The sequence below is a fragment of the Hyaena hyaena genome, unplaced genomic scaffold (assembly GCF_003009895.1).
Source record: "Hyaena hyaena isolate Hyena2069 unplaced genomic scaffold, ASM300989v1 scaffold_264, whole genome shotgun sequence".
Lineage (NCBI taxonomy): Eukaryota > Metazoa > Chordata > Mammalia > Carnivora > Hyaenidae > Hyaena > Hyaena hyaena.
Window position 1 is genome coordinate 2,063,061 of NW_024080894.1, and position 26,858 is coordinate 2,089,918.

A 26,858-nucleotide genomic window follows, 5' to 3' on the forward strand; every position below is an offset into this window, starting at 1 on the left:
TGATACTGACACCAGTGAACCCAATATGGGACTCAATCTCATGAACCACGAGATCATGACCTGAGCTGAAGTCAGACACTCAAAGGACTGAGCCACCCAGGGACCCCTCAATTTGTATTTCGTAAACAGTCACACGTTTCCTACAAATATGTAAGGACCTGTCTTTTTACTTTCACAAGTCTTTTCTTTTTCACCAGAATTTATACTGGGACTAAAAAAACTAGCTGTTTCATTGGTCAATCTCTCTTGTTCTTGGTTAAGCAAAGATAAACTTGTACATATCAAGGATCAGGCACTGTTAAATTTGATACTCTTCTTACTAAAGCTCCTGTTAGTAGTAATGTATCCTATACTTGTATTTCCTATACAAAATCACCATTTTCTTAAACCACATTATTTTTATACTTAATTTTCTGTACTAAATTTTTATACTTAAAAATACTTAATTTATTTAATTTAAAATGATTAAAATATTTAATTTATTTAAAAATGTTTAATTTTCTTAAATGTTTTTGTATTTTTAAACTGAATTATAATTAAGATACAGTATTACATTAGTTCTAGGTATAAAACATACTGATTCGACAATCTATAAACTACTCAATGGGGCGCCTGGGTGGCTTAGTCGGTTAAGCATCCGACTTTCGCTTAGGTCATGATCTCGCGGTTCGTGGGTTCGAGCCCCGCATCGGGCTCTCTGCTGACTGCCAGCTCAGAGCCTGGAGCCTGTTTCAGAGTCTGTGACTCCCTCTCTCTCTGACCCTCCCCTGCTCACGCTCTCTCTCTCTCTCTCCTAGAAATAAATAAAACATTAAAAAAATTAAAAAAAAAAAAAACTACTCAAGGTTCACCACAAAAGTATAGTCACCATCTGTCACCATGCAATGTTATCACAATAGTTTTTACTATATTCCTTGACTTTTCATCTCCATGACTTATTTATTTTATATATGGAAGTTTGTCCCTCTTAATCTTCTTTATCTATTTCACCTATCACTGCCCCCCCACACACACCCAAACTCCCTTTGGCAACTACTTGTTTGTTCTCTGTATTTAAGAGTCTGTTTTTGTTTATTTGTTTTGTTTTTTAGATTCTACATGTAAGTGACATCAGATGGCATTTGCCTTTCTCTGACTAATTTCACTTATGAGCATTATACCCTGTAGGTCCATCCATGTTGTAACAACTGGTAAGATCTCTTCTTTAAATGTTTGGTAGGATTTACCTGTGAAGCCACCTGGTCCTGGACTTTTATTTGTTGGGAGTTTTTTGATTATTGACTCAATTTCATTACTAGTAACTGGTCTGTTTCAATTTTCTACTTCTTCCTCATCCAGTTTTAGGCTGTATGTTTCCAGAAATTTATCCATTTCTTCTAGGTTGTCTATCTGCTGGCATATAGTTTTTTATAATATTCTCTATTAGCCCTTTTTGTTTCTATAGTGTTGGTTCTTATTTCTTTTTCTTCATTTCTCATATTATTTGATGCCTCTCTTTTTTTCTTGATGAGCCTGACTAAAAGTTTATCGACTGTGTTTATCTTTTCAATGAAGCAGATATTGGTTTCACTGACATTTTCTTTTGTTTCCGGTTTTTTGTTTTTTGCTTTTTTAGTCTCTACTTCATTTATCTCTGCTCTGATCTTTACGATTTCCTTCTTTCTACTACCTTTGAACTCTGCTCTTTTCCTAGTTCCTTTAGGTGTGAACACCCAAAAGTCTGTATTACGTTAGGGATATACTGTTCTGGAAATGCATAAAGAAACAAATAGCCTCTTTGAGTTGCAGGTGCTGGATGGCTTGCTGGGCTTATGTCCTGACATATCTGTACCATAGCAAAATCAGAAATACATAAAACGGACCCATAGAGATGCTAAAAAATACTTTGAAGCATGACTATTAAACCTATGAGTGTTAAAGATGAATTTTCCTACGTGTAACCATATGCGTTTGTGAATTATTAAATATAGCCATATATAATACATATAGAGCATCACTTTATGTTCCAATTATTCTTTATTATAGTCACTAGGAAGACACAAATTCATAAAAATTTTACCCAGCCACATAAATACTTCCTACACATGTATATTTTGGAGTCTAGCACAGCTTCTGAGACAAAGTTTCTTTGTGAAATCTTACATATCTCTTAGGTTCCTTCACTGTAAATTATCTTTATCACAACAGTGTGAATGTACTTGGTACCACTGAAGTGTACACTTAAAAATGGTTAAAAAGATAAACTATGTATGTTAGGTAAATTTGACCAACATAAAAAGAAAAATCACTTCATCAACCAGGACATAGAATGAAGCTGTAATAAAGTTGCGTAGAAAAGAAAATTTAAAGTTGTATCTGCAGTTCAGTCCACTCACATTAGGAAGAATAACTGAGGACTGAACAGGTTTGAACTTACTAAAGAATAGATAATAGGGAGAGAGATGTTAGCAAATCTAAATTATCTTATAAACTTAAAATCCAAAGATATATTCTATAATTAATGGAATAGCAAGAAGTAACAATTTCAAAAACTATCTATATGTAATAAAACCTCTAATTTTAGCTGATTGACTCTTTAACTTGTAGAAATCCTGCATCCAGGCCCATTCCTCAGTGCAGGGCAGGTGAAAGGATGACACTAGCCCACCTGTGGCTGATGCTGCTCTGTTTATTGTCCTTAAATGGGACATTTCTTACTCTGACAATAGGGCTCAAACTCATACATGAGGAAACAAGTTTACTTCGGCTCTCAATGTAGCATTCTGAGATCCTGAAAGAGCATTTTGCTCTTGAATTCAATTGAGGCTCATTTTATTATGAGCTGACAGTCATTGACTATGCTCTTATGGCCTTCCAATGACCATTTTGGCCAGTTCAGCATGAAATATGACAATATTCAATATGACAGTATTCCGGAGGCTAATTCCTGCAAACCAGCATTATTTCAAGACACATACTGAGCACTTTTTATTGAAAACTCCACAAACAGCTCTGTCAAATTCATCACATTCCTTCCCTTGCTATGGGAATTTCATAATAGTGCCCTCCAGTGTTTCATAAAAAGCTACCTAAAACAATCCTTCATAGTGTGAAACAAATAATTACATTTAGAAAACTGACATTTTAATTAAACTTACTTTCCTTATAAATTCAGTGGTAGTCGGATTATACAAACCATAGAGGATCTGAATAAACAAAGTTTACAAACAAGATCTTCTAAACGTTTAACTCCAATTCTTAAATATTTAATTAATAAGGTATTTTAAGAGAAGCCCAAGCTAGAATGTAGACTACAGGTAATCAACTTTCAGTTTAATTCTGGCTTTATTGAGAAAAAGTATTATTTATAACTAATTCAGGTTAAATACTAAAATTAGTCAGTGATTAGTATGGCCATGTATGTGCTTAAGTATAAAATGAGGCGCTAAAATGTTACCTAGGAAACACAGTCTTGAAGGTTTATAAAAAGACCTCAAATGGCTTCCAAGTTCTCATAAGACTCTGGAAAAGTAAAAAATTAAACAAAATCCTCAGTTGTGCAGATTGACAATGGTGGATAAACCAGCATAAGAGGACTCACCAGACCTTGGCACAGGCAGCAGGGATGTTCCACTAATTCAGGCTTAACAAGGATAATTTAGATGAAGCCAGTTGATGGCGATAATTTTTAAAAAGAACAAAGACTTCTGCAAGGTTAAATATGTCCAAATGCCAACCAGTCCTAAATTACTTCTTACCAGCCCTGCAGATGTTGGTTTTAGTGGGACTGGATTTCAAAGCAATCAGTTATAATCTTTAAGGAGCAAAGTCAAGGGTTAAGACAGGCTGCCTTGCCAATATCAGGGTTACTGAGGCTGCAGGTCAGTACCACATACTCATCTGCCAAGATGGGGGTCCTGGGAGAGAGCAGAGGCACAGGGAGACAGAGGGTCAAAGAAAGACAATTTCTCTGGGGAAGAGTCCCCTATTAGGGACAGGGACGGAGACACAAGAAATAAAGGAAAGGAGTTGTAGCACCAGTCTTGAATGGGAAAAACAGAAAAAAGGGGGGCAAGTGAAGAAATTAAGACTGCTAGGAATGGAAAGGAAAGGGGCAGAGAAGGAATTTGTCCCTGAGCAAAGGATGGCTTATACATCTTGACAGGGTCTGATATCTACATTTAGAGGACTTGATTGGACAAGAGAGAATGAGGGGCACCCCTTCTGCTCATCAACTAGGTCTGAATCTCAGCTTGGTTAAGACTTGCACTCAAGTATAGAAATGGTAACAAAAGCTAGATAAACTATATCTAGGAACATCAGGTGAAACTTTCCCAGCACCTCATAGAACCGAGGATCTCAGGGAGTAACAGCCTGAGATCCTGGTATAGACAATAAAAATTTCTAAATCCAACCATGAAAACAGGACTTTCAGGGTCTTGAATGCTGTCACATCCACAGCAACTACCATGTTAATTCTGTGACACTTTCTCTATGTATTTCTTCAATCCACTGCCTTCTTAATCACACTGGGCTGCTGTCTCTTTGCATTATTTCCAAATCCAAGGTCTGTTTCACTCTGCCATTCTCCTATGAGATCTGACATTTTTTGCCATTTTATTCACATCCTGTTTTGCTTTCTAGCACACTTTACTGCACTGCTTCTCAGAGCTGTGTCTTCTAACTTCTTCTTGGCACATTACCAGCCAGATTAATATTCCTTAAATAACTTTGACCATGTCTCTCACCTTCTCTGAAACTTTTAGGAAACAAAAATATTTCAACTGCAAAAAAAGAATCCCAAAACTTGCCTATCAAAGCCCTTCACTATCTATTACTGCCATTTCCTGAAATCTGTTGAGCTCCCTGAAATCTCTTTCCCAAATTTTGAGAGGTTGTTCTCAATGTACTCAAAGAGCTGTGCTCATTACTTTAAAATTGCTCTCACTTCACTCTTTTTACGCAGATAACTTGGAAGTATGTCTTCTCTCCCTGCCACTTCTTCAACTGCCTAGTTTCTACCTCATCTTCTCCACAAAGCCTTCTCAATTACTTTAGAGAGAATAAAATTAGTGAGTATTGGAAATAGAATATACTTGCTTAATACAAATTATTAACCAGACAGTCCCCAATATAACTATGCCCTTTAGACAGGAATCATCAATTGGAAGTAGCTGCCAAGGGACCAGGGTGCAACTTTCCCTTCCTGCTACATGTACCTGTGAGTCCCCTCTTAGTTCTTCCCAACTCCTTCCCCATCCCCTCCTACTCAATCAGCCCTTCCCAGGCTTTACTGTTCAGGAACAATCTCTCATCCCAAACACTTTACATACAATCTTAATGCTTGAGCTAGTCCAAATCTGGATAGTTGTGAATTTTCATTCATTCATGCATACTTATTTAAATGTCTCCTAAACACCTGACTCTAACTTGGCTGCACACTAGGATCACATGGGAAACTTAAAAAAAAAAAATACTGATAATGAGGCCCCATCCTTAGGCATCTGATTCACTGGCTTGGGGTAAGGGCAGTCACTAGTATTTCTGTAAGAGATACCCAGGTGATCCCAGCCTGAACTGGGAACCACTTCTCTAATGCAGAGCTATTGATATTTAAACCCTGAAAGTATAAAACTAATTCATAAAGCTCAGACTCTTTAATCGCTCAAATAATGCAGAAGAGGGGCGCCTGGGTGGCTTAGTCAGTTAAGCATCTGACTTCAGCTCAGGCTATGATCTTACAGTTCATGGGTCTGAGTCTTGCGTCAGGCTCTGAGCTGACAGTGCAGAGCCTGGAGCCTGCTTTGGATTCTGTATCTCCCCCTCTCTCTGCCTGTCCCCTGATCAGGCTCTCTCACTCTCTCAAAAGTAAATAGATATTTAAAAATTTTTTAAAGAATGCAGAATATATTATTCATATGACCAATAACTATTTATTGGGCACCTAATATGGACAAGACAGTATTCTAGTTGCTAAAAACACAGCAGTAAACAGACAAAAATCCCTGTCCATGGGGTGCTAATATTCCTAGTTGGAAAGAAGTGAGGGGAATAATAAATAAAATAAGTAAATTATATAGTATGTTAAAAGTTCTATACAAAAAAAATAAAGCAAGGCAAGGCAGATGGAAAACAGTGGAAGGAAGGGAGAAGATGGGATGTGATTTTAAATAGGCAGTCAAAGATGATCTCATTGAAAAGATGATCATTGAGCACAGATTTGAAGGAGGTGAGGGAGCACACAACACATGTTAATGTCTAGGCCCAGACTTAGTGCAAAGGCCCTGGGATGGGAACAGGAGGAGCATTTTGGAATGGGGAGCCAGACATACTGTAGCAGACTGAACAGAAAGAAAGCTAACAGGAGATATAGCCAAAGAGGTGAGTGAAGATGGGCAGACTGTATGAAACCTTGTAGGACAAGGTAAGAGTTTTAGCTTTTGCTCTGTGGAATTTGGGAAGCCACTGGATGGTTTGGCGCCAGGGCACACCATGATCTAAGTTACATTTTTAAATGATCTTCTAGCTTCTTTGTGAGTCTATGTGAGAAGCAAAGGTGGAAGCAGACAGGCTACACTGAATTAATGTAGTCAATCGATATCTGACTTGGACCACAGTGACAGCAGCTGGAGGTGGTATGATCAGATTCTGGATATATATGAAAGAAGAATCAACAGAATTTTTTTTTTGACAAATAGATTATGGAGCTGGAGAGAAAAAGAAACAAGGAAGATTCTAAAGTTTTCAATTTGAGGTCCTGGAAGGTATTGTTGCAATTAACTAAGATGGTTTGGTAGCAGATAGGAAGAGTTTGGTTTTGAGTATGCTATATCTAAGACGCCCATTAGATGGCCAAGAAAAGATGTCAAGTAAATTTGGAAGTCATCAGCACATAAATGGCATTTACACTTCTAAATTTAATATGTAAAAGTATTAATTATATATAAATATACTAAATTCTTTAGGTTAGCTGGATACAATGATAGTAGTCTTCCAATTTACAGTGAGAAAAAAATAAAATATTAATCAATTGATTAAAAAAAAATCCAACCATACATACCCACACTACTAAAATATAATACATAGAGGGCTAGCCTGATTCTAAAAGAGAATTTAAAAATACAGTAACAGTAATAGTTTCCTGAGCCACCCGGGGGTAGTGACAGGCTGGCTTCATTTCCCATCAAAGCATAATTCAGCCTTCATGGCTCCAGGGCACATCCTCTGTACAACCACCTGGGATACTCACAGTCAGGGTCAGAGACTGCCCTCTGTACACCCACGGATGTTGCTCATTCTTCCACCATAGCCTTAAACACTCTGCTCTACAAAGCGGTCTAATAAGTGTTCCTCCCACTAGAGTCAAAGGCAAGCTACTATAGGTCAGGGCCACGGCTATTCACCTTCATGCCAGCAGTGCCTAACAACGGTACTAGGTGCATCGAGCTCAATTCATTAAATGCTTTGGTTGACTGAGTAAATCTGAAATTAGGATCAAACCTTTAAAGGTATTTTCCTTAGTTTACATTTCCAGAAATCAGGTATCTGTCCCTCTATCAAATGTAAGATCAAAGGCTCTGAAACTACGTGTTTTTCAAAGTGGTATTTTTGAACATAAAGTTCACTAAAATGGAAGTATTAAATAATAAAAAACAACAATTTCATTCCACACAGCTAAAGGTCAATTTTAGAACAAGAAGCACAATCAGTTCTCTATTTACATATTTGTATTTAAAATGAAGAACAGTTTTCCTTTTTTTTTAAAGCCTCTGTAAATTGTCAGCATTTTGATGTGTGTGACAGGAATTTTGAAGAGTTCACCAACACTGTAATCACTGTCTTCTGCTGCAGAAATGTGAATTTGTTAATTGGACTTCTGCATCTTGGTGTACTAATTCAGAATGGATGCTCTGCTCCTCATCTTGCACTCTGGCAGACAGCAGTCTCTAATTGACTTTTTTCTAGGCCTTCCCTTTCCACCAGATCCCTTTCTTTTCTCCATATAAAATTCCTGGAGCTCATAACGAACTACAAACAGCACTTAAAGTTAGCAGCACTAAGCAGCCCTGTCACTTTCTTACACGGCAGGAGCTAAGAAACAGAACTTCTCCTCAATTAAAAAAATAAAATGTTCACACTGTTTCGCTCAAATAGGAAAAAAAAATCAAAGCTTAAATGAACTGAGGGCAAATTAAGTCAAATGTGAATGCAAGCGAGGAAAGATTATTTCATCTAACTGGCCTGGTTAGGTACTTGTCTTTCATTTCTTCGCAACAAGGTCCGAGATCAATTAAGAAAGAAAGGAAAGAAAGGAAAGAAAGGAAAGAAAGGAAAGGAAAGGAAAGGAAAGGAAAGGAAAGGAAAGGAAAGGAAAGGAAAGGAAAGGAAAGGAAAGGGAAGGAAAGGAAAGGAAAGGAAGGAAGGAAGGAAGGAAGGAAGGAAGGAAGGAAGGAAGGAAGAACAAAAGGAAAGAGACAGCCCATGGAGTCTGGAACCCATCTCAGTCACTGGCATCCACATACCACACTTCAGTGTGTCAGAAGTTTGGGAAGTACCTTCCAAATAAACGTTTTAGAACTTGATTTTTTAAAGTAGGAAAATAAATGAAACTTAGTCCAGGACCAACTGAACGTTAGCCCAAAACAAAAGTTTGTCATATTCAAGTCAAGCGACCTGTACATTGACCTCTTGATCACGTGCTACTCAGGCAAACATTTATATCATTCCATTCTTTATTTTTAAATGTACGTAGCTGAAAAAACAAAGGAATGTAATTAATGCTTTTTAACTTAAAAAAATATTCTGATATATATATATATAGGCATTCCAGGAATGTTACCGAAACGTACCTACACTCTAAAATAAAATGTCTGTTTTCGACTTTCTTCCTGATTTAGAATTTGCAACTGGGACTCACCTTCACATTGAAAGTCTCATAGCCTTGCACTATCATTGCTGGGCCTCAGCCTAAAGCCACAGCTCAGAGGAAAAAGTGCTTAAATCTTAATTTCAGAAATGACTCTTCCTATTCTGTGACCAGGTACCGTTTCACAGTGTGTGAACCAAAAGATGCTGGTGCACAGAATAACCACCAGCGGGGCCACTTCCCATCTTTTGGCCTCCCATACCACCAGAAAAAGACTTCCTAACACATAGGGCGGAATGGCATGAGGCCTCTGTCAATAGGGACCTGCAGCTTCTCTCTGAGGTTTGCCCTGTAGGTCTGGAGTACCCTGAGTCACCGAGGAAGAAAATGGCTAATCTAAGCATCCTCTCTTCTCAATCTTCAAGCCATTTTGTTGAGAAAAAGCATTCCAAAACTTATTATGTCATACTTTCTCCTACTCTCCCCGCTACAGTACCCAAATAAAACCCCAAATATTCCTTCTAGTTGGAAGACACATCTAACACTAACAAACTAACAATTCATCAATCGGATCACCACTGCTAGCGAGAAAGGAGTCACTGAATCCATCCTAAAAGAAATCAAGATAGAAGTTTGGAAAACATGCTATTTCTTCTGCAGTCTTCATTTCTGGCATTGTACTTGATTTAACTGTTCATGGTACTATCCATGTGCCCCAAGTCACCTTTGATAATGAAAGAATGAATACTTTCGACATGAGAAAAATCTTAGAAGACACAAACTTTTTAAAGGGCGTGTTAGGATGTATATACTCAAAATCCAAGTCAGGAACTCTCCAAACACTAACTCATATTTCAATTGTTTTACCTTTGATCTATAATGACCATTCTGAGAAGCAACAGCATTTGGTTTAAAATATATTTAAATTTGAAATTCATAAGCTTTAGTTTCTGACTCTGCTAATGGCACTCAAGAACCAAAAGTGAATGATATAAAAATCAAAATGATTATCTGTACTACAGGCAGTATATCATTTATCAGTAAGAAATGGTAATCATGGAACTCTTGGGTGGCTCAGTCGGTGGCATCGGATTCTTGACTTTGGCTCAGGTCATTATTTCACAGTTCATGGGTTCGAGCCCTGCATCAGGCTCTGCACTGGAAGTACAGAAACTTCTTGAGATTCTCTCTCTCCCTCTCTCTCTGTCCCTCCCCGTTTCACACACTCTCTCTCAAAATAAATAAACTTAAAAAAAAAGAAATGGTAAACAAAAAGGAGATCTTTAAAAAATCTTGATATTTAATATAGATCATGAAATTACATTATATAAATAGATAATACAAGTTTTTCCAAAATAAATTACAAAAATTTTATAACTTTGCTTTATATATTAAAGTATTACATTCTGATACAAAGGACTATCCATCTATAATGCTACTCTCTCAACCTGTTTTGTCCATCTATGAGTAAAAGTCTTCAACCAAGTGAGATGAATTTAAAATAACAATAGCTAGTGTACATCTAAGGTACAGCTTTAATATCAAATTATGATTTACTTTAATAATATATACTCTTAGTCGCTTATACCTTCTCATATCAACAAAAAAGCATGACCAAGATTTTCGAAAATGAAAAAATAAACACAAGTAGACATGATACCATGTTATTTTTAAATTATCAGTCAAAACCATCTAAGATATAATTTAAATTAACTAGTAACTAATAACTCAAATAACTAGTTCACAACTTAACTTCTTAGTCAAGTATTTTTCCTCACATTTGTCTCTGTGAATAGACAGTATAGATCATATCACCAAGAAAATGTTTAAATTTTGTTTTTGCTAGAAGCATGTATAAAACTATCTTTTGATAATTAAGCAGCTAGTCCACCAACCTATTCTGGGGACTCACCATGGTCTTGTAGCCTCATTGTTCTTATGTGTCACATAGCTAGTTGTCCCTATCTCTCTAGCTATAGCTTATCTAGACCCAGAAGAGAAGTAAAGCTAGTTCAAGGAAAGGTCAAGACTAACTTAAATCTTACATTACGTGCAATTCTCTGCTTTGTGCTTTGATCACCACCATTACAAGATCCTCTGAGAGGAAATAATTATTGGATCTATTCTCTTAAAGGGGAGCTTATGTAAGAAACCTGGAATGATGCAGAGAAGGGTCTAAACAGTAAAACAGAAACTCTATAACCATTTATTAAATTACATGAAATTGCATTAAGGAAATTGGTTATTCTGGTGAAACAGAGGCTGAGAAGAAAAACTGGAGGGGCTAGTGTAAGCCAGAGATTTTGCAACAGCAGAAAGAACATGCACCCAAGGTTGGAGGGACGAAAGGAAGGGTCAAAGTTACTGGAACCCATGGGGTATGGCCATTGAATACAAGCTGGAGCTGCAGGGGATCTGTCCAGAGCTAGAACCATGGAGGAAAGAAAGCTGTTGCCAGTAACATTATCTGAGACAGAGAAGGAGAGAGAGAAATACCCTAGCTTCTTACTTTCTTTGGCCTGGCTGCCTCCTACCAAATGCAGCCTGGAGAATGAAGGCCCCTGTGATGCAGAAACACATGGCTTAGAGAGAAAAAAGGATCTGAAGGCTAACAGACGTAGGGTGAGAACGAAGGAAAATGAGAGGGTTAGGAGATTCAGTTTCCAACAATAAAAAAAAGCAGTCAATCTAATGGGAGTTCTTTGTAGCAACCCAAAAGCATAACTGCCAGCATATTCCTGCAATTTGCCTGAGAAACCCAAGATGCTAACCAACTTTGTTTTCTTTTCCAGCTAGATGAAAGCTGTAAAAGTCATCACTTGAGCTGCTTTCTCAGGCACGGGGGTATTGTTTCATTTTTAAAAATCCAAGATGGATAGCCAATTGCATGTTGAAAAAGTACCTCTGATCAAACACAATAATCAAGCATTTCTTCTAGTGAATATAACAGAGAAAGCTCCAGTGGGAGGCTTTCTCTTGGAAAAAAAAAAAAAATGTTGATGGCCAATCATCCCACTAGGATACAATCAATTGAAAGGAAGTCTACAGGAGGGAGAGCAGCTATGTTCCTAAAGGTTTTGTAAATACAGCGTGATCAACAGCTTTTGTGTAAATGCCTGTGGTATCTCTGGGCTGGACAACAAACATGTAAGGAGTTGAATTGCCTTTAGTCAATGGACTCGACTGGCCTCTATTATTGGGCCAATGTGTCTGGAGAAGAAACAGCCCAGAACCAAACTTTATTCCAAAAATGATTATGGAAAATAATGAGGGCAGTTGGCCCAAATTCTAGTTAAATATTGAGGATTCAAGCTAAAATTTCAGAACACATACCTCTACTGTCACATAAATAAATTGGCTTTTGACTAACAGAGAGTTACTATGGAAATGAATTCCCTATTGTCCAAGAATGTGACTACAATAAAGGCACAACATAATTTATCTTCCTTTCAGGATCCAGAAGCGCCTTCATCATTACAAACGTTGCACAATATTAAAGAAAACTGTAAAGAAAAATCTGGTTATTTGGTTTCTGAGTAATGATTAATGATTGACATGGTGTGGGTGTGTGCTGTGTTTAAGTATGTGTGTGAATGAATATATAATATGTTCATACATAGGCACTTCCCTGTGGCTAATAAGACCTGCCCAGGTGCAGTGAAATTAGTACTTAAGTACACAGTTCAATTAATTAAAAATAAAACACTGTTAAATATTGTATAATTGTTCAAAACTATTAAGTGAATATAACTGCCAATGATTTTATATAATTGAATAGGTCCCTTAAATAAATTTGGATTCTACTTAACTCTAATTCTCAGTAAATGTTGATTTTAAATTGAAGAATGAGATCTGCTTACTTTATTTTTTCCCAGTAACATATTTCTTCATTAACTTTCATTATAATTTATTCTCATTAAGCCCCAAATATGGTTTCTCTAATTCGGGCAGTCTGTTCCGTTGGGGCCCCATCCGTGTTTAATATTACTATTTATGTATAAACCACAAGACTGAGGGAAGTAGACTCACACTGATCCTTAAATAAAATTTCTCTCACAAAACAGTGAATGTATTTGAAACTCTAAGAAAGCATGAAAGCAACATCTCCTAATCTTTCTTAGATAAAGGCTGACCTCATGTGTTCTCTAACACATAATAAAATATGTGTTAGATAAATAAAGTTCAAATCTTTTTTCATAAGAATGTAAGAATATCTGCCTCAAAACCACAATTTATGAATAAAAAGTGTATGATAAAAAGTCAAGCGGTAAAATGAGGATAATATAAGCAAAGTAAAATAATATTTAAAATATAAAAGCCAAGATCCAAGAAAGGCCCTTTCAAAAAAGATTGGCAACTTTCTTCATTTTATATTATATATTTATATTAAAGCCTGAAGCAACCATTTTATCAAAGGATAGATATAACAAAGAAACTCATCTGTTTATTTTACTTGTTAGGACTTTATACAAACTGAGTCATTTGAAAGATGAATGCATTTATTTTACTCGTGTCACATTGATACATCCTGTCACTGTAGTGGTTGAAATGAAAATGTAGCACAAAAAAATATATATTACAACTAGAATATGAGCAACAGAGTTATAAAATATAAAAAGAGTTGCCTCATTGGACAGGTATTACTGATTTAACAGAATAAAAAACTAAATGTGATAAATTGCTACAGCTTATGTAGATACTGCCTATACTAATTTAGAAAAGTAAAAATCAAAGTCACTAATTTGTGCAGTAATAATAATATACAACAGTATATTCCCCCTATTCAATGTACTGCTATCATAGGAATTTTTTTAATGATTTTATTAAAAATACTATTTTAGTTGTTTAGTGCATGAACTTACCCATCAGGGCTTTGGCAAGGAAAGGAAGACAAAACAAAACGAAACGATGAAGAGCAGACATATGGTTATTAATCTTAAGATTCCGTATCGTAAAGATTTTAAATAATATTTATTTTCATGAAAATTTATTTTACATTTTTATTTTAATGAAAGAATGGGGTGGCTTAGGACTAAAGAGTTACAGGGAACTTTTGTACACAAGGATGAATATTTTTCTCATTATTTATTTTTTTGACTACTTTAGTTACAGCCCAAGCACTCCTCCTCTACAACCCTAGTGGTAGGTAGATGCTATTATTATCCTTATTTTAGACATGAGGAAATTGAGGCGAGGAAATTGAGGCAAAGAAATTAGGTGATTTGCCCCAGGTAATACAACCAGTCATCATACCATCAGCTTTGATGGCACCAATAAGCGGTTTGCTGTCCATTGCAAACTTCTAAAAAAATTCAATTAATGGATCACACTAGATCTAGATAATCATCGCCTATATTTTCAACACTCTGGTTTGGGGCTCAACTCTTAACCCCTGAAAGGCTAAATAGAACCGAAAGCAGGGTCATCTAACAAACACCCCTTAGTAATACTCTCCGACTCAAACTCACTAAAAATATTTTAGCTGAATGAATTTAAGAACACATATTTTTCCATATCTCACAATAATACTCAACTACTATAATTACTTTGAAACAAATGAAATGATAATCTATGACTTAACAGAGCAACATCACCCTTTGGGCAACAAAACATTTTATTCTAACTTTAGAATAAAGCACTCTAAACTGATCAGGTTTTTGGAAATTTAAAAGGCAAGAAAGTTCATCTTTCATTTCTAGTCTCTGGATACACAAGAAAAGGAAGACAAAAATTGAGTTAGATGCATGAATGAACATTCTTTCAGTTACTTATGTTAAATTGACTGAAAAAAATCAATTTTGTTTTCCTTTAGAAAACATTTCATACTTTCAACCATAAGCACTTTTAAAATATGTGTTTTTTTAAAGTTCTTTAAATGTGATTATTGTCCAAAAAAATATCAGAAGTTTTGGCATTTTGTTTAGTTGTCTGTTACCTTGCCCAAAAAAGTTCTGTTTAAAAATAGAAACAAACATTAAAAACTTCAACCAAATCCATACCTGATATATCCCAAGAATTCAAGTCATGTTTATAAACTCAGTAACTAAAGCAACAATAAGACCTAATGTAGCATCAGAATTAGTATTATTAACTAATTAACACTCACAGCTTTACAATATTTAATAATGTTATTATAATGTATTCATATTTTAAAATAATATTAATACACATAACTTCAAAATATATCAACAATCTAAAAAAATACATCTCTAAGTTATGACACATACGAATTTTTTACATTGCATATAATAAAAGTGAAATTTTTGTCAAAAATTCTTCCCGACATTCTATAGTAGTTTATATATTAATTTTTTTTAGGTTTACTTATTTTTTTGAAAGAGAGTGTGCATACACACATGCACTCGAGCAGAGGAGAGGCAGAGAAGGGGGGGAGAGAATCCCAAGTAGGCTCCATGCTGTCAGCATGGAGCCCCAACGTGGGGCTCAAACTCATGAACTGTGAGATCATGGCCTGAGCCAAAACCAAGAGTCAACACTGAACCTATTGAGCCACACAGGAGCGCCCCCTTAGTAGTCGTTTAAAATAAGATCTAATAAAAGATAAAAAAACCAATTTAGCTGATCTGATGTAAAGTCACAATGGATATGAGGCACTAATTCATGAACCCACAGCATTTCTGAAGTTTGTACTCCAACTATAGGTAAAAATAATTTGCCACTCTGACATTTCGGACTCCATAAATCTATCTGTTCAACTGAATTTTAAATTAATATTAAATGCTAATATTCATTATTATTATCTGGAACATTTCCCATGTTAGTATGCATTCTTAAAAAATATGATATTGAATGGTGTGATTTTATCATGTGACATTAGTATCAACATTTTAAACTTTTTGACCCGTTGAAAGCTTTTTTATTATTATGGAAATTTTCAAATTCAAATAACACTAATGAGGATAAGGTAATAAACCCTCAAGTCCTACAACCCAGCTCAATTATCTAGAGTTTCCCATTTTTGTCTCCTTTATTGGCCAATCCATATTTTCTTCTTTTTATCTCCTTTGAAATACTTTAAACCAAAATGCCTAAACACTGTGTCATTTCACTAGTAAATATGCATGTGTATCTCTTACTGATAAAGTTTTTCTTTAGTTGGTTACTTAGTGTGTTTGTTTGTTTGTTTGTTTGTTTAAGTAGGGTCTACAGCCAACATGAGGCTGAACTCACAACCCTGAGATCAACAGCTGCATGCTCTACAAAGTGAGCCAGCCAGATGCCCCAGAGTTTTTAAATATAACAAATATTTGGTAGAATTCACCAGGAAAGCAATTTGGGCCTGGAATATTATTGGATGGAAGGTTTTTAAGTACAAATGCAATATCTTTAACAGATACAGAGATATTCAGGTTATGTTCTTCTTGAATGACCTTTGGTAATCTGTGTCTTTCAAATGAAGTTTCCATTTCATTAATTTAGTAAATTGATAAGCATAAAGATGTATAATATTCCCTTGTTTCCTTGTTTAATATCTGTAGAATCTGTATTTATGACATAATATTGGCAAGTTATGTATTGTCTTTGTCTCTCTCTCCTTAATCAGTTTAAGTAGAGATTTATGAATTTTATCTATTTTATCAGAGAACCAGCTTTTGGTTTCAATAATTTTTCCTTTATTTTTGTTTTCCAATTCATTGACTTCCACTTTGCTCTTTACTATTTCCTTTCCTCTGCTTACTGAGTTTAATTTGCTCTTCTTCTTTCAGTTTCATAAGGTAAAAGTTCATAAGGTAGAAGGTCACTAGATCTTCCTTTTTTTCTTTTTTAGGTGTTTATTGCTATTAATTTTACCTAGAGGGTAATTTAGCAGGATCACACTAAATCATCAGTGTTGTGTTTTCATTCTCATTCAGTTAAAAATACTTGCTGATTTCTCTTTTGATTTCTTCTGTACTGATGGGTTATTTAGGATTGGATGTGCAAAGGAGATCATCTACAGACCTCTAGGATTCCCTATGAGTTCTCTATGGAGTTCTCTTCATTCTAGTAGTCGGTCTTCTGAACTCTGGCTGCCTTGGTCTCCCTGTCTTAACTCAGAGTGTCTGCTGAATGTTGCCTGGGTTACCCTTCCTCATGCTATGAGCTGCAAATTCTTTCAATGCATTAGATGGAGGCAATCGTAGGACTCCTTGTGCTTCTCATATCTCAGGGATCACCATCCTTATTGTCTGATAGTCAGTGTCTTGAAGACTACTGTTTCATATATTTTGCCTGGTTTGGGGGGATATTTTCAGGGAAAAGAGTAAATCCAGTTCCAATTACCCCATCTTAGCTAGAAAAAGAAATCATTTTATTTTGTTTTTTACATAGCATTATGAATTCAAGATTTTTGTACATTTGGTTTGCTTTAACCCATTGCAGCCACTTTCCTTTCTGATGCTCAAAGTCTGGCAATGTAGGCCAGTGGGAATCATCTCATGTTCACTTTGGGTCCTTTTGACATGTTTCTACTAACTAGTTCATTCAGTGGCAAATGCTATTTAGGCACAACCATCTAGATACTAGGGGTTAAACACATATTTGCATTTGCTAAATCTGTTTTTAAAAAGTAGAAGGGAGAACAGGATAGAAATATTTTATATTTATAAACAGGCACCCTGCAGTGAAGGAAGAAGCACACCTGTGTCGGAGAAGACTCAACTCTGTCATATACAACAAGTCACTAACATTCTCAACTGTTAAATGGAGACCTCAAAGGTTCTTAGTATTGCTTTCTAAATATGGGTCTCAATGTCTCCAAAAACAGCCTAGTGACCCTGACTTTATCTTCTCAACTTGGCTGCATTCAGTCTTAGCTATTTTTGGATTCTAATTTACAGTCATAGGAGCCTGGAAGGAAGACCTCCTACTCTAAGATGGTTTGATATTAGAATTTATCTGAAGACAAAGGGTGTTTCATCAATAAATATTGCAAAATGAGTAACAATCTAGTCAAGCGTGAGAGGATCAAAGTAAAATTGAGCCCAATGAACCATAGTAATAGGATATCAATATTCTTCCACCTACTCTGAATCTTCTGTCTTCTTACTCCTGGGGTAACAAATTCTCATTTTTCCTTTCTAAAGGAAAGGAAAGGCGGTGGGGGAGAGAGACAACAAGCATGCACCCAGGAGATGGGGAAGCAGAGAAAAAGAGAATCCCAAGCAGACTCTGCACTGCCAGCACAGTGCCCAATATAGGGCTGTCAAGAACCATGAGATCATGACCTGATCAAAATCAAGTAGGACACTTAGCTAAGCCACCCATGTGCTCCAAAGGTCAATGACTTTTAAATGCATAGATTCTTCTGGGTACAAAAAAACGCTAGAGATAGATCATCTAATTTAGACACATCTTTTCACAGACAGGAAACTAAAGCATGAAGATTTTATGCCATTTGCCTCTTTTAGCAAACTGAGAGCCAGAGACTTACAAAAGTAATATACTGGAAAGCAATTTCTAAACCATATAAACACATTTAGACCAATAGCTCTCAACACTCTGTATGTCACATCTCTCTAATCATTAACTGAAAAACTATACACCACAACAATAATAAGGGTAATACAACTTCCTCATTTATATATTTATAAATATTTTGTGAATGTAAATTACATTTTGCGTAATGTCTGAGTATGAGAACTGTCAGAATGCAAATATTTTAACCCCAAAGCTTTTATTTTCTTAAAACCCAAGCTCTACTCTTAGTTTTCAAGAGACAAAAACAATTAAAATACCTTAGAGAAGCTATACATGCTTATAATGCTATGCTGCCTTTACTTGAATCCAAGAAAGTAAGCAATATTATACCACCAACCAGTCTTCTCATCAGAGTAGACTTTGTTGAGTAACAAAGATGATCCTCAAAAGTGTGTGGACTGGCTTGGATATTAATCCAGTAGATTTGAACTACTGACAGTCCAAACCACCAATTTGGCCTATAATCTTCAGAAGAACATTCTCAGCAATTTCAGCCTTCCAACACAGACATTTGCTATTTGCTATAGCTACTATTTTGTCACCGAGAGTAATTCTGATCTTTTAAGTACCAGTGTACCATAATTTTTGGCCATCTCAAAATGCTCAGGGAAGCACTTACTGATCTAATAAGTCTTGTTTTGTCTTTAATGAGTACAATTTCGAGTGATCATAAAAATCCCACATATGGTCATTATAACACTTGTTGTGCACAATCTGTTCATCCAAAGGCATTTCTACTCTACACTATAAACAACATTAGATGTGACTAGAAAAACATTCGTCCACCAAGATGTTTAGGCCAAGGTTATAGGAAATGAACAAAAATTATGGTTACATATGGTCTTGGTTACACTAAGATATTCTGATAGAACAATAATTGAGAATGATGTGTTTTTCCTCTCCACTGGCTTTAGGCACTGATTCTCAAAATACAATCAAAGCTGGTCAGTTATCAGTCACTTAAGACACAGGACAACCATAGGATCTGTTTCAGACTCACCAGACCAAACAGTGATTTGATACTCTTTTCTCAAAGTTTGCTCTGATTTTCAAGCAACTTAGGCATAACAAAATCCATTTTCATTTTAGGAGTAATATTAACTTAGCATTTACTGCAATCTCAATATTGAGGCAAACACCTTGCATATATTATTTCAATTAATACACTGAAAAATTATTTGTCTATTCAGTTAATAAGTACCAGAGCCAAGATTCAAACTCGAGCTAACAACAGAGCCCACGCATCTATCCCCTGTGCCTTATTGCCAGAGTCCTTTGTAACTCATTATCATTTGCTCTCTTCCTAGAAAGAAAAGAAAAAGATTATTTCCCACTAAACTGTAAGCTTAAAGAGATCTGAAGAGACCAAGCCCTACGAGACCTGGGATTTCACCCATTTTATTTCAACATTGTGCTGCTAACACACAAGTTTCCTAAGTGTAGTGAAATAAAGGAGAGGTGAATGAAAAGGTTATTCACCTACTAGGTGGGAAAGGCAAGGACTTATACCCATTCTTCTAAGTACAATATGATACAGTTAAAATCTATCCAGTGACAAATTTCAGATAACACACAAGTAAATTTTACAATCATCCATTATCCATTACACACATGTAAGAATTAGCTCCTAATTATTTTAAAGCTCTGGAGTAAAGATGACACATAAGTGAGAGATTACAAAGGAACTGGCATTTTCATCATTGCCAAAATATGAGACTTTATATATTTGATATAAAAGTGAACCCTCTGAACTAGAAGGTTAATTTTTAACATAAATTCACCTCTCTTTTCACCTACATTTTCAGCTTAATCATATGCATGAACCATACGTACTTCTTAAAAGCCAAAGACAATAAATTAACATTTAAGTAATTGTTATATAGATCAGTTTTTTTAATGCATGTATTTATTTCATAGTCATTAGCAGTGAAAAAGCAAAAAAAGTAAGCTTTCTTTTTTTTTTTAAATGTTTTATTTATTTCTGAGAGAGAGAGAGACAGCATGAGCAGGGGAGGGTCAGAAAGAGAGGGAGATACAGAATCTGAAGCAGGCTCCAGGCTCTGAGCTAGCTGTCAGCACAGAGCCCAACGTGGGGCTGGAACCCACGAACCCGCGAGATCGTGACCTGAACTGAAGGTGGACTCTTAACCGACTGAGCAACCCAGGCGCCCCAAAAAAGTAAGCTTTCTTGTTTAAATGAATATCCCATTTAAGAAAGGATGCATTTTGTATTGTAGCTTCAAACTGATTTTAACCTAGTACACTTCTTTTTTTTAATGTTTATTTCTTTTTAAGAGAGAGAGAGAAAAACACTCAGAGTGTGAGCACAGGAGGGGCAGAGAGACACACAGAATCTGAAGCAGGCTCCAGGCCCTCAGCTGTCAACAGAGCCTGACACGGGGCTTGAACTCACAAACTGAAAGATTATGACTTGAGCTGAAGTTGGATGTTTAACCGCACGAGTCACCCATGTGCCCCAATACTACTAGTACACTTCTGTAATGGTCTGACTATTCCTCACTCAAGTACATTTACCAATGCTTTGGCAGTGATATGAATGATAGAAAGGATAAGGAGGCGCAGCCACAGTACCTACCTTGGTTAGGTGAATGACTCCTTTAGAAGTAACCGAACAACCCATGAAGCCAACGTACTGAAGCTCAGGACAATGCTCAGCAAATGCTTTCACTGACTGATCTGTTACCTAGGGAAGGGACATGAAGAAAGTTATTCAAGATGGCATTCCAGCAAGTTTAAGGATTTGGCTCCTGAAAATTCTCTCTGCTATAACTTGCATCATTAATATTTCCCCTTCCATTGCCTCATTTGAATCTGTGTATAAACATGCAACAATATCGCCTGTGGGTTTTTTTAACTTTATCTTTTTATTAAGCAATCTCTACACCCAATATGGGGCCCAAACTCACAACCCCAAGATCAAGAGGCACATGCTCATCTGACTGAGTCAGCCAGGCATCCAAGATGTTGACAGTCTCCACCACCACTTCTTCCCAACAATCTCTCTCAAAATATATATTTTCTATCGACATATAATCCACATACTTTAAAAGTCATACTTTCAAAGGGTACAGTTCAGGGGTTTTTGGCATATTGACAATTATGTAACCGTCTAACTCTAGAACATGCTTATCACCACCAAAAGAAACCCCATGTCCATTAGCAGTCACTCCCCATTCTACCCCTTGCCCTCAACTCCTGGCAACTTTCCATCTCCATGGATTTGCCTAGTCTGAACATTTTTTATAATGGATATTAAATAATTGGTTCATAAAATGCAACAGTGGTCTCTTTATAAGATTTCTACCTTCACGTATTTCTTCTAAGGAATCTGACTTTGCCCCTCACTGCTTCAAATTCTTTAAATTTGGGTTGTGTGATGGTTAATTTTATGTGTCAACTTGACTACACCATGGGGTGCCAAAATATTTGGTTCAACAGTGTTCTGGGTATGTCTGTGAGGATATTTCTGATGAGATTAATATTTGAAATTGTGGACTGAGTGAAGCAGATTGTCCTCTCCCATGAGAGTGGGCCTCTTCTAACCCACTGGAGTTCTGAATGGAACTCAAAGCTGAGTAAGGGAGACTTACTCTCCCTTGCTCTTGCTCTTTTGTTCTCGCTCTCACTCTTTCTCTCTCTACCTGATTATCTTCAAGCTGAGACATCAGTCTCCTACGTTCAGATTCAACTTGGACTAGAACTTATACTGTTGGCTCTACTGGTTCTTGTGACTTTGGACTCAGATTACAACTATATCATCAGCTTTCCTGTGTCTCCACATTGCGACCTCAGGTTTTGGAAGTTCGTGGCTTCCATAAATGTGTGAGCCAATTCCTTACAATAATCTCTTTATAGAAACACACACACACTCATATGGATTCTGTTTCTCAAGAGAACCCTGACTAATGTAATACATATTAGAATTCCCTGAGGAGTCCATTAAATATTCAGAGCCAAAAGGGGTGAAGCCCAAGAATCCATACTTTTAATAAGCCCCTGAGTGACTCCTAGGCATGTAAAACCTTGAGGCCCAAGTGCTGCCAAGAAGTTACCTTGACAGCTTTTGACATTTCCACCTGGCCCTGCTTTAAACAAAGGGCAGAGTGAAATTCCTTTTTTGTCTCCCCCTACTTCCAGAAAATTTCAATATGTTAAATTATCCTCTGGTAATTGTGTGAAAATGTTCTTCACTGTTCCACACAGTGGTAGTTTATAAAAGAAGGTCCAAATATTCTCTACCATAGGCTTAATTTCAGATTCATTTTCCTCACAGTCAAGATGAAATCAACAAGTTAAACACCTTTGTTAGTATTTCAAACAGCAGTGATAAATCTCTTTTGCATTAGCTTTAATATGGGTGACTCTTTGTATCTTCCTTATCTATTCTGAATAGATATTGGAAAATAAAGGTATGTGGGCAGCATTAATTCTAAAACAATCACAAGAACATTTTCCTAAAATAATGAAACCAACAGCATCCATGGTACATCTGATGAAAGATTAATTCTGCCCTCAAAAGTAAAGTATGCTTCAGCATATTAAGACTAAGGGTGCCATTGATAAATTAAAAATGGGCCTTCCTGACACTCCGCTTTCTAAAAAACATTATGTTAACAAAGAATATTTCAAGCACTAAAATTGCCTGAAGCCACAATGGAACCAATGTCTATTTTTTAAAAGACAGTAGGGGTTAACAGAGGTTAAATACATATGGTCAGGTGGCTAAATACCCTGCCCAATCTCAGTCTAACATCTAGCCTTTGTTGCCTCCATCTTCAAGGAGGGAAGAGGAACTCAGATAAGGATTAAGGGCACAAAAAAGTTCAGGTCCAAGATGTTAAATCTTGCAGAGAGAAGAAAAAAAGGGTATTAAAATTTTGGTTTGCGGGTCTTCCTTGTTGAGCTCAAGCAATCAGAACAAGAGAGCTCAGAGGAGCCTTCAGCATCAACAGAGTCCTGTAAGTCAAGCGAGACCAGAGTAAGTCCTTGGGGTACAGATACACTGTTAGTGTGCTTGCTTGTATTTTAGGAGACTAATAAAAGGGCCTTGAAGATTCTGGTGGGGTCTGGCTCCATTCCCAAGGATAGACGATATATTAGAAATCTGGGGTTACATATCTGGCAGAAACAAGTGGAGACTGCAAGCAGCAGGTACTGGTGAGTAGCAGCTTCCCTGGGACCTAGTAGTCTGACTACGTCTTTTCAAATCCCAGGTGGACCACTTATTAGCTGTGTGATTTTAAGCAAGTCATTTCATGTCTCTATACTTTGTTCCTTCTATAACACAGAGAAAATAACAGTACCTAGCTCACAGGGTAAAATATGAGGGTAGATAATGCATATAAAATATTTGAACAGGGTATGGTCCATTGTAAGTGCTCAGTACATTTTAGCTGTTAGAATCATAATCATCCCAGGCTCCCCTTTCTTCTGTATTCTAGTTCTCCAGGACCGAAGGGTTGACATGTAATAAAATAATTAAAAAAAAAAAAGTGTAGTCAAAGCCTGATGGCTTACCCTCCAACTTATTCCAAGAGACTCTGATAATTCAAGGGCTCTAACTTTTGGGCTAACTGTGGGATGAGAGTGAGGGAGACACTGGTAGAAGTTTATTATTGATCCATTATTGTAAAAAGAATCCCATTTTGTTAAGATTCTCAGCCTGAATGCACATGAGAATCACCTGAAGAGCTTCCTGATTTAATTTCTGGTGGAGATCTGCATCAATTTTATTCTAAAAGCTCCCCACAAGAGAGTCTAACGTGCAGCCTGAGTTATGAACAAGTTCGAAGGCCTTTCATCCAAAATGTGACAAAGAGCACTGGCATCAACTTGGAGCTTGTTAAAATGCAAAATCTCAGACCCCACCACAGACCTACTGAATCCTAATCTACATTTTAATAAAATCTCCTGGTGATTGTTCTTTGTTTTTTGTTTTTTACTATTTATTTAAATAATCTCTAAACCCAATGTAGAGCTCAAAATCACAATCTCAAGATGAAGAGTCTCATGCTTTACCAACTGAGCCAGGTACATACCCCCCCTTCCCCCAACCCCTGCCAGGTGATTCTCATGTACCTTAAAGCTTGAGAAATACTACTGAAGGGACAAGGGACTATGTCATTTTCTTGGGGAGAGAGGAAGTAAAAACTGGTAGCTATCTCATAACCCAAGTGCTTTGGAGACTTATTTAAATAGCTTTATTGGGGTATAGTTTATATACCATAAAATTCACTCATTTTATGATATAGTTCACTGAGTCTTAGTAAGCTTATACAGTTGTGCAACCATCACCACAATGCAGTTAAAAAAAAAAAAAAAAAAAAAAAACTTCATTTATTTTGAAAGAGAGATGGTGCATGTCGGGGAGGGGCAGAGAGAAGGGGGGTGGAGAGAGAATCCAAGCAGGCTTCTGCTGCCAGCACAGAGCCTCAAGTGGGGCTTAAGTTCACAAAACTGCAAGATCATAACCTGAGCTAAAACCAAGAGTGGGACGCTTAACTGACTGGCCATCCAGATGCCCCACCACAACCCAGTTTTAAAGTGCCTCCATTGTACCCCCTTTTGCCCACACACAGTCAATCACAGTTCTCACCCTTAAGCAACCATTGGTCTTGTTTTCTATCTCTGTAGTTTTGCTTTTTCTTGAAATTCCATATAAATAATTATACCACAAGCAGTCTTTGGTTTCTAGTTTCTTTAACTAGGATAATGTTTTGGAAATTCACCCTTGCTACATGTATCAGTCATTGGCTCATTTTATTGCTGAGCAGAATTCTACTACTTTTTGCTTATCTATTCACCAGATGATAAATATTTGAATTGTCTCCAGATAGGGCTTTGATGAATAATCATGCTGTGATCACTCACATACAATACTTTGTATGGATGTATATCATTATTTCTCTTAGATAAATATCTAGAGGCAGAATTGCTGAGTAATGTAAGTTTCATTTTTTACACATTTTAAGAAGTGGGTTGTTGTGTCACTAAGTTTAAAAGCTCTTTATATACTCCGGATACAAGTCCTTTATCAGATATTTGTTTCATAAATATTTTCTTCCATTCTATGCTTTGTCTTTTTATTTTCTTTCTGGTGGTCTTAGTTCTAACCTTTAGGCCTATGGTGATCTAAGAGTTACTTTTTGTGAACAGTGCTAAGTAAGATGAATATTCACTTGTTTGCATATAAATATCCAACTGTCCTACCTCCCTTTGTTTAAACTACATAGTATGGTTTCCAGAGTTCAGGTCCTTTACCTCTTTGGTTAGATTTATTCCTAAATATCTTATGGTTTTGGTGCAATTATAAATGGGGTCAATTCCTTGATTACTCTTTCTGCTGCTTCATTCTTGGTGTATAGAAATGCCACAGATTTCTGTATGTTTATTTTACATCCTGTGACTTTGCTGAATTCATGTTATCAGTCGAGCAATTTTTTTGGTGGAGTCTTTCGGGTTTTCCACATAGAGTATCATGTCACCTGCAAAGAGTGGAAGTTCAACTTCTTCCTTGCCAATTTGGATGCCTTTTATTTCTTTTTGTTGTCTGACTGCTGAGGGTAGGACTTCCAGTACAATGTTGAACAACTGTGGTGAGAGTGGACATCCCTGTCATGCTCCTGACCATAGGGGAAAAGACCTCAGCTTTTCCCCATTGAGAATGATATTAGCTGTGGGTCTTTCATATATGGTTTTTATGATGTTGAGGTATATTCCATCTATCTCTACTTTGTTGAGGGTTTTTATCAAAAATGGATGCTGTATTTTGTCAAATGCTTTATCTACACCTATTGAGAGGATCGTATGGTTCTTTCCTGTCTTTTATTAATACAGGAATGTGAAAGAGCTCCAATTTGGAATGGTTGGCTTGAAGGATCACACTCATTCAGAGACTGTGGAAAACCAGGCAGCAGAAGGAAGTACTATCCAAACAGAAATGTAGTTTTGGAAAGAAGCATCAAAAAATAAGGGGAGAATGAGATCAGCTTGCAAAGAAGATTTTAATCTTTTACTCAAAGCTGTGACAGAGAGAAAGAGGAAGATAAACCTCAGATTCGCTAGTGTTCTCTCTTCACATGGCAGATGTAGAGAAGGCCCATATCCCTAAATCTGAAATAAACAAAATATCTGTTTGTCTTCAGAGTTGAGAGAACCATGAAAAGCCTGAATAATACAAACATGCACAAAGATTCTAGTAGAGCTGCAGTTTGCGAATCTTTCCATTTTTTGAAGTGATTTCTTTTGAGAGAGAGAGAGCACAAGTGGGGGAGGACCAGAGAGAGGAAGAGAAAGAAAATCTCAAGCAAGCTCTGCACTGTCAGTGCAGAGCCCAAGGAGGGGCTCAAACTCATGAGCCAAAATCAAGAGGTAGATGCTTAACTGAATGACCCACCCAGGTGTCCCTTAGTTTGTGAATCTAAAGAGGGGCTTCTCCAGTGGCTAACCTAGAAGTAAAAGAAAAATTCCAGGGCACAAAGGGACAAAGGAAGAGGATGTTAGTTCTCATAAG

At 36.6% G+C, this 26,858-nt stretch overlaps 1 protein-coding gene across 1 annotated transcript in view; it reads right to left on the minus strand.

The window, feature by feature from the left end:
- Positions 1-26,858, minus strand: part of FBXL17 (F-box and leucine rich repeat protein 17) — a 500,090-nt gene that overhangs the window by 315,242 nt on the left and 157,990 nt on the right. The window contains exon 5 of the mRNA XM_039245603.1: positions 20,922-21,029. Within this exon, the coding sequence (XP_039101534.1) occupies positions 20,922-21,029 (108 nt within the window). The remainder of the gene's footprint in view (positions 1-20,921; positions 21,030-26,858) is intronic.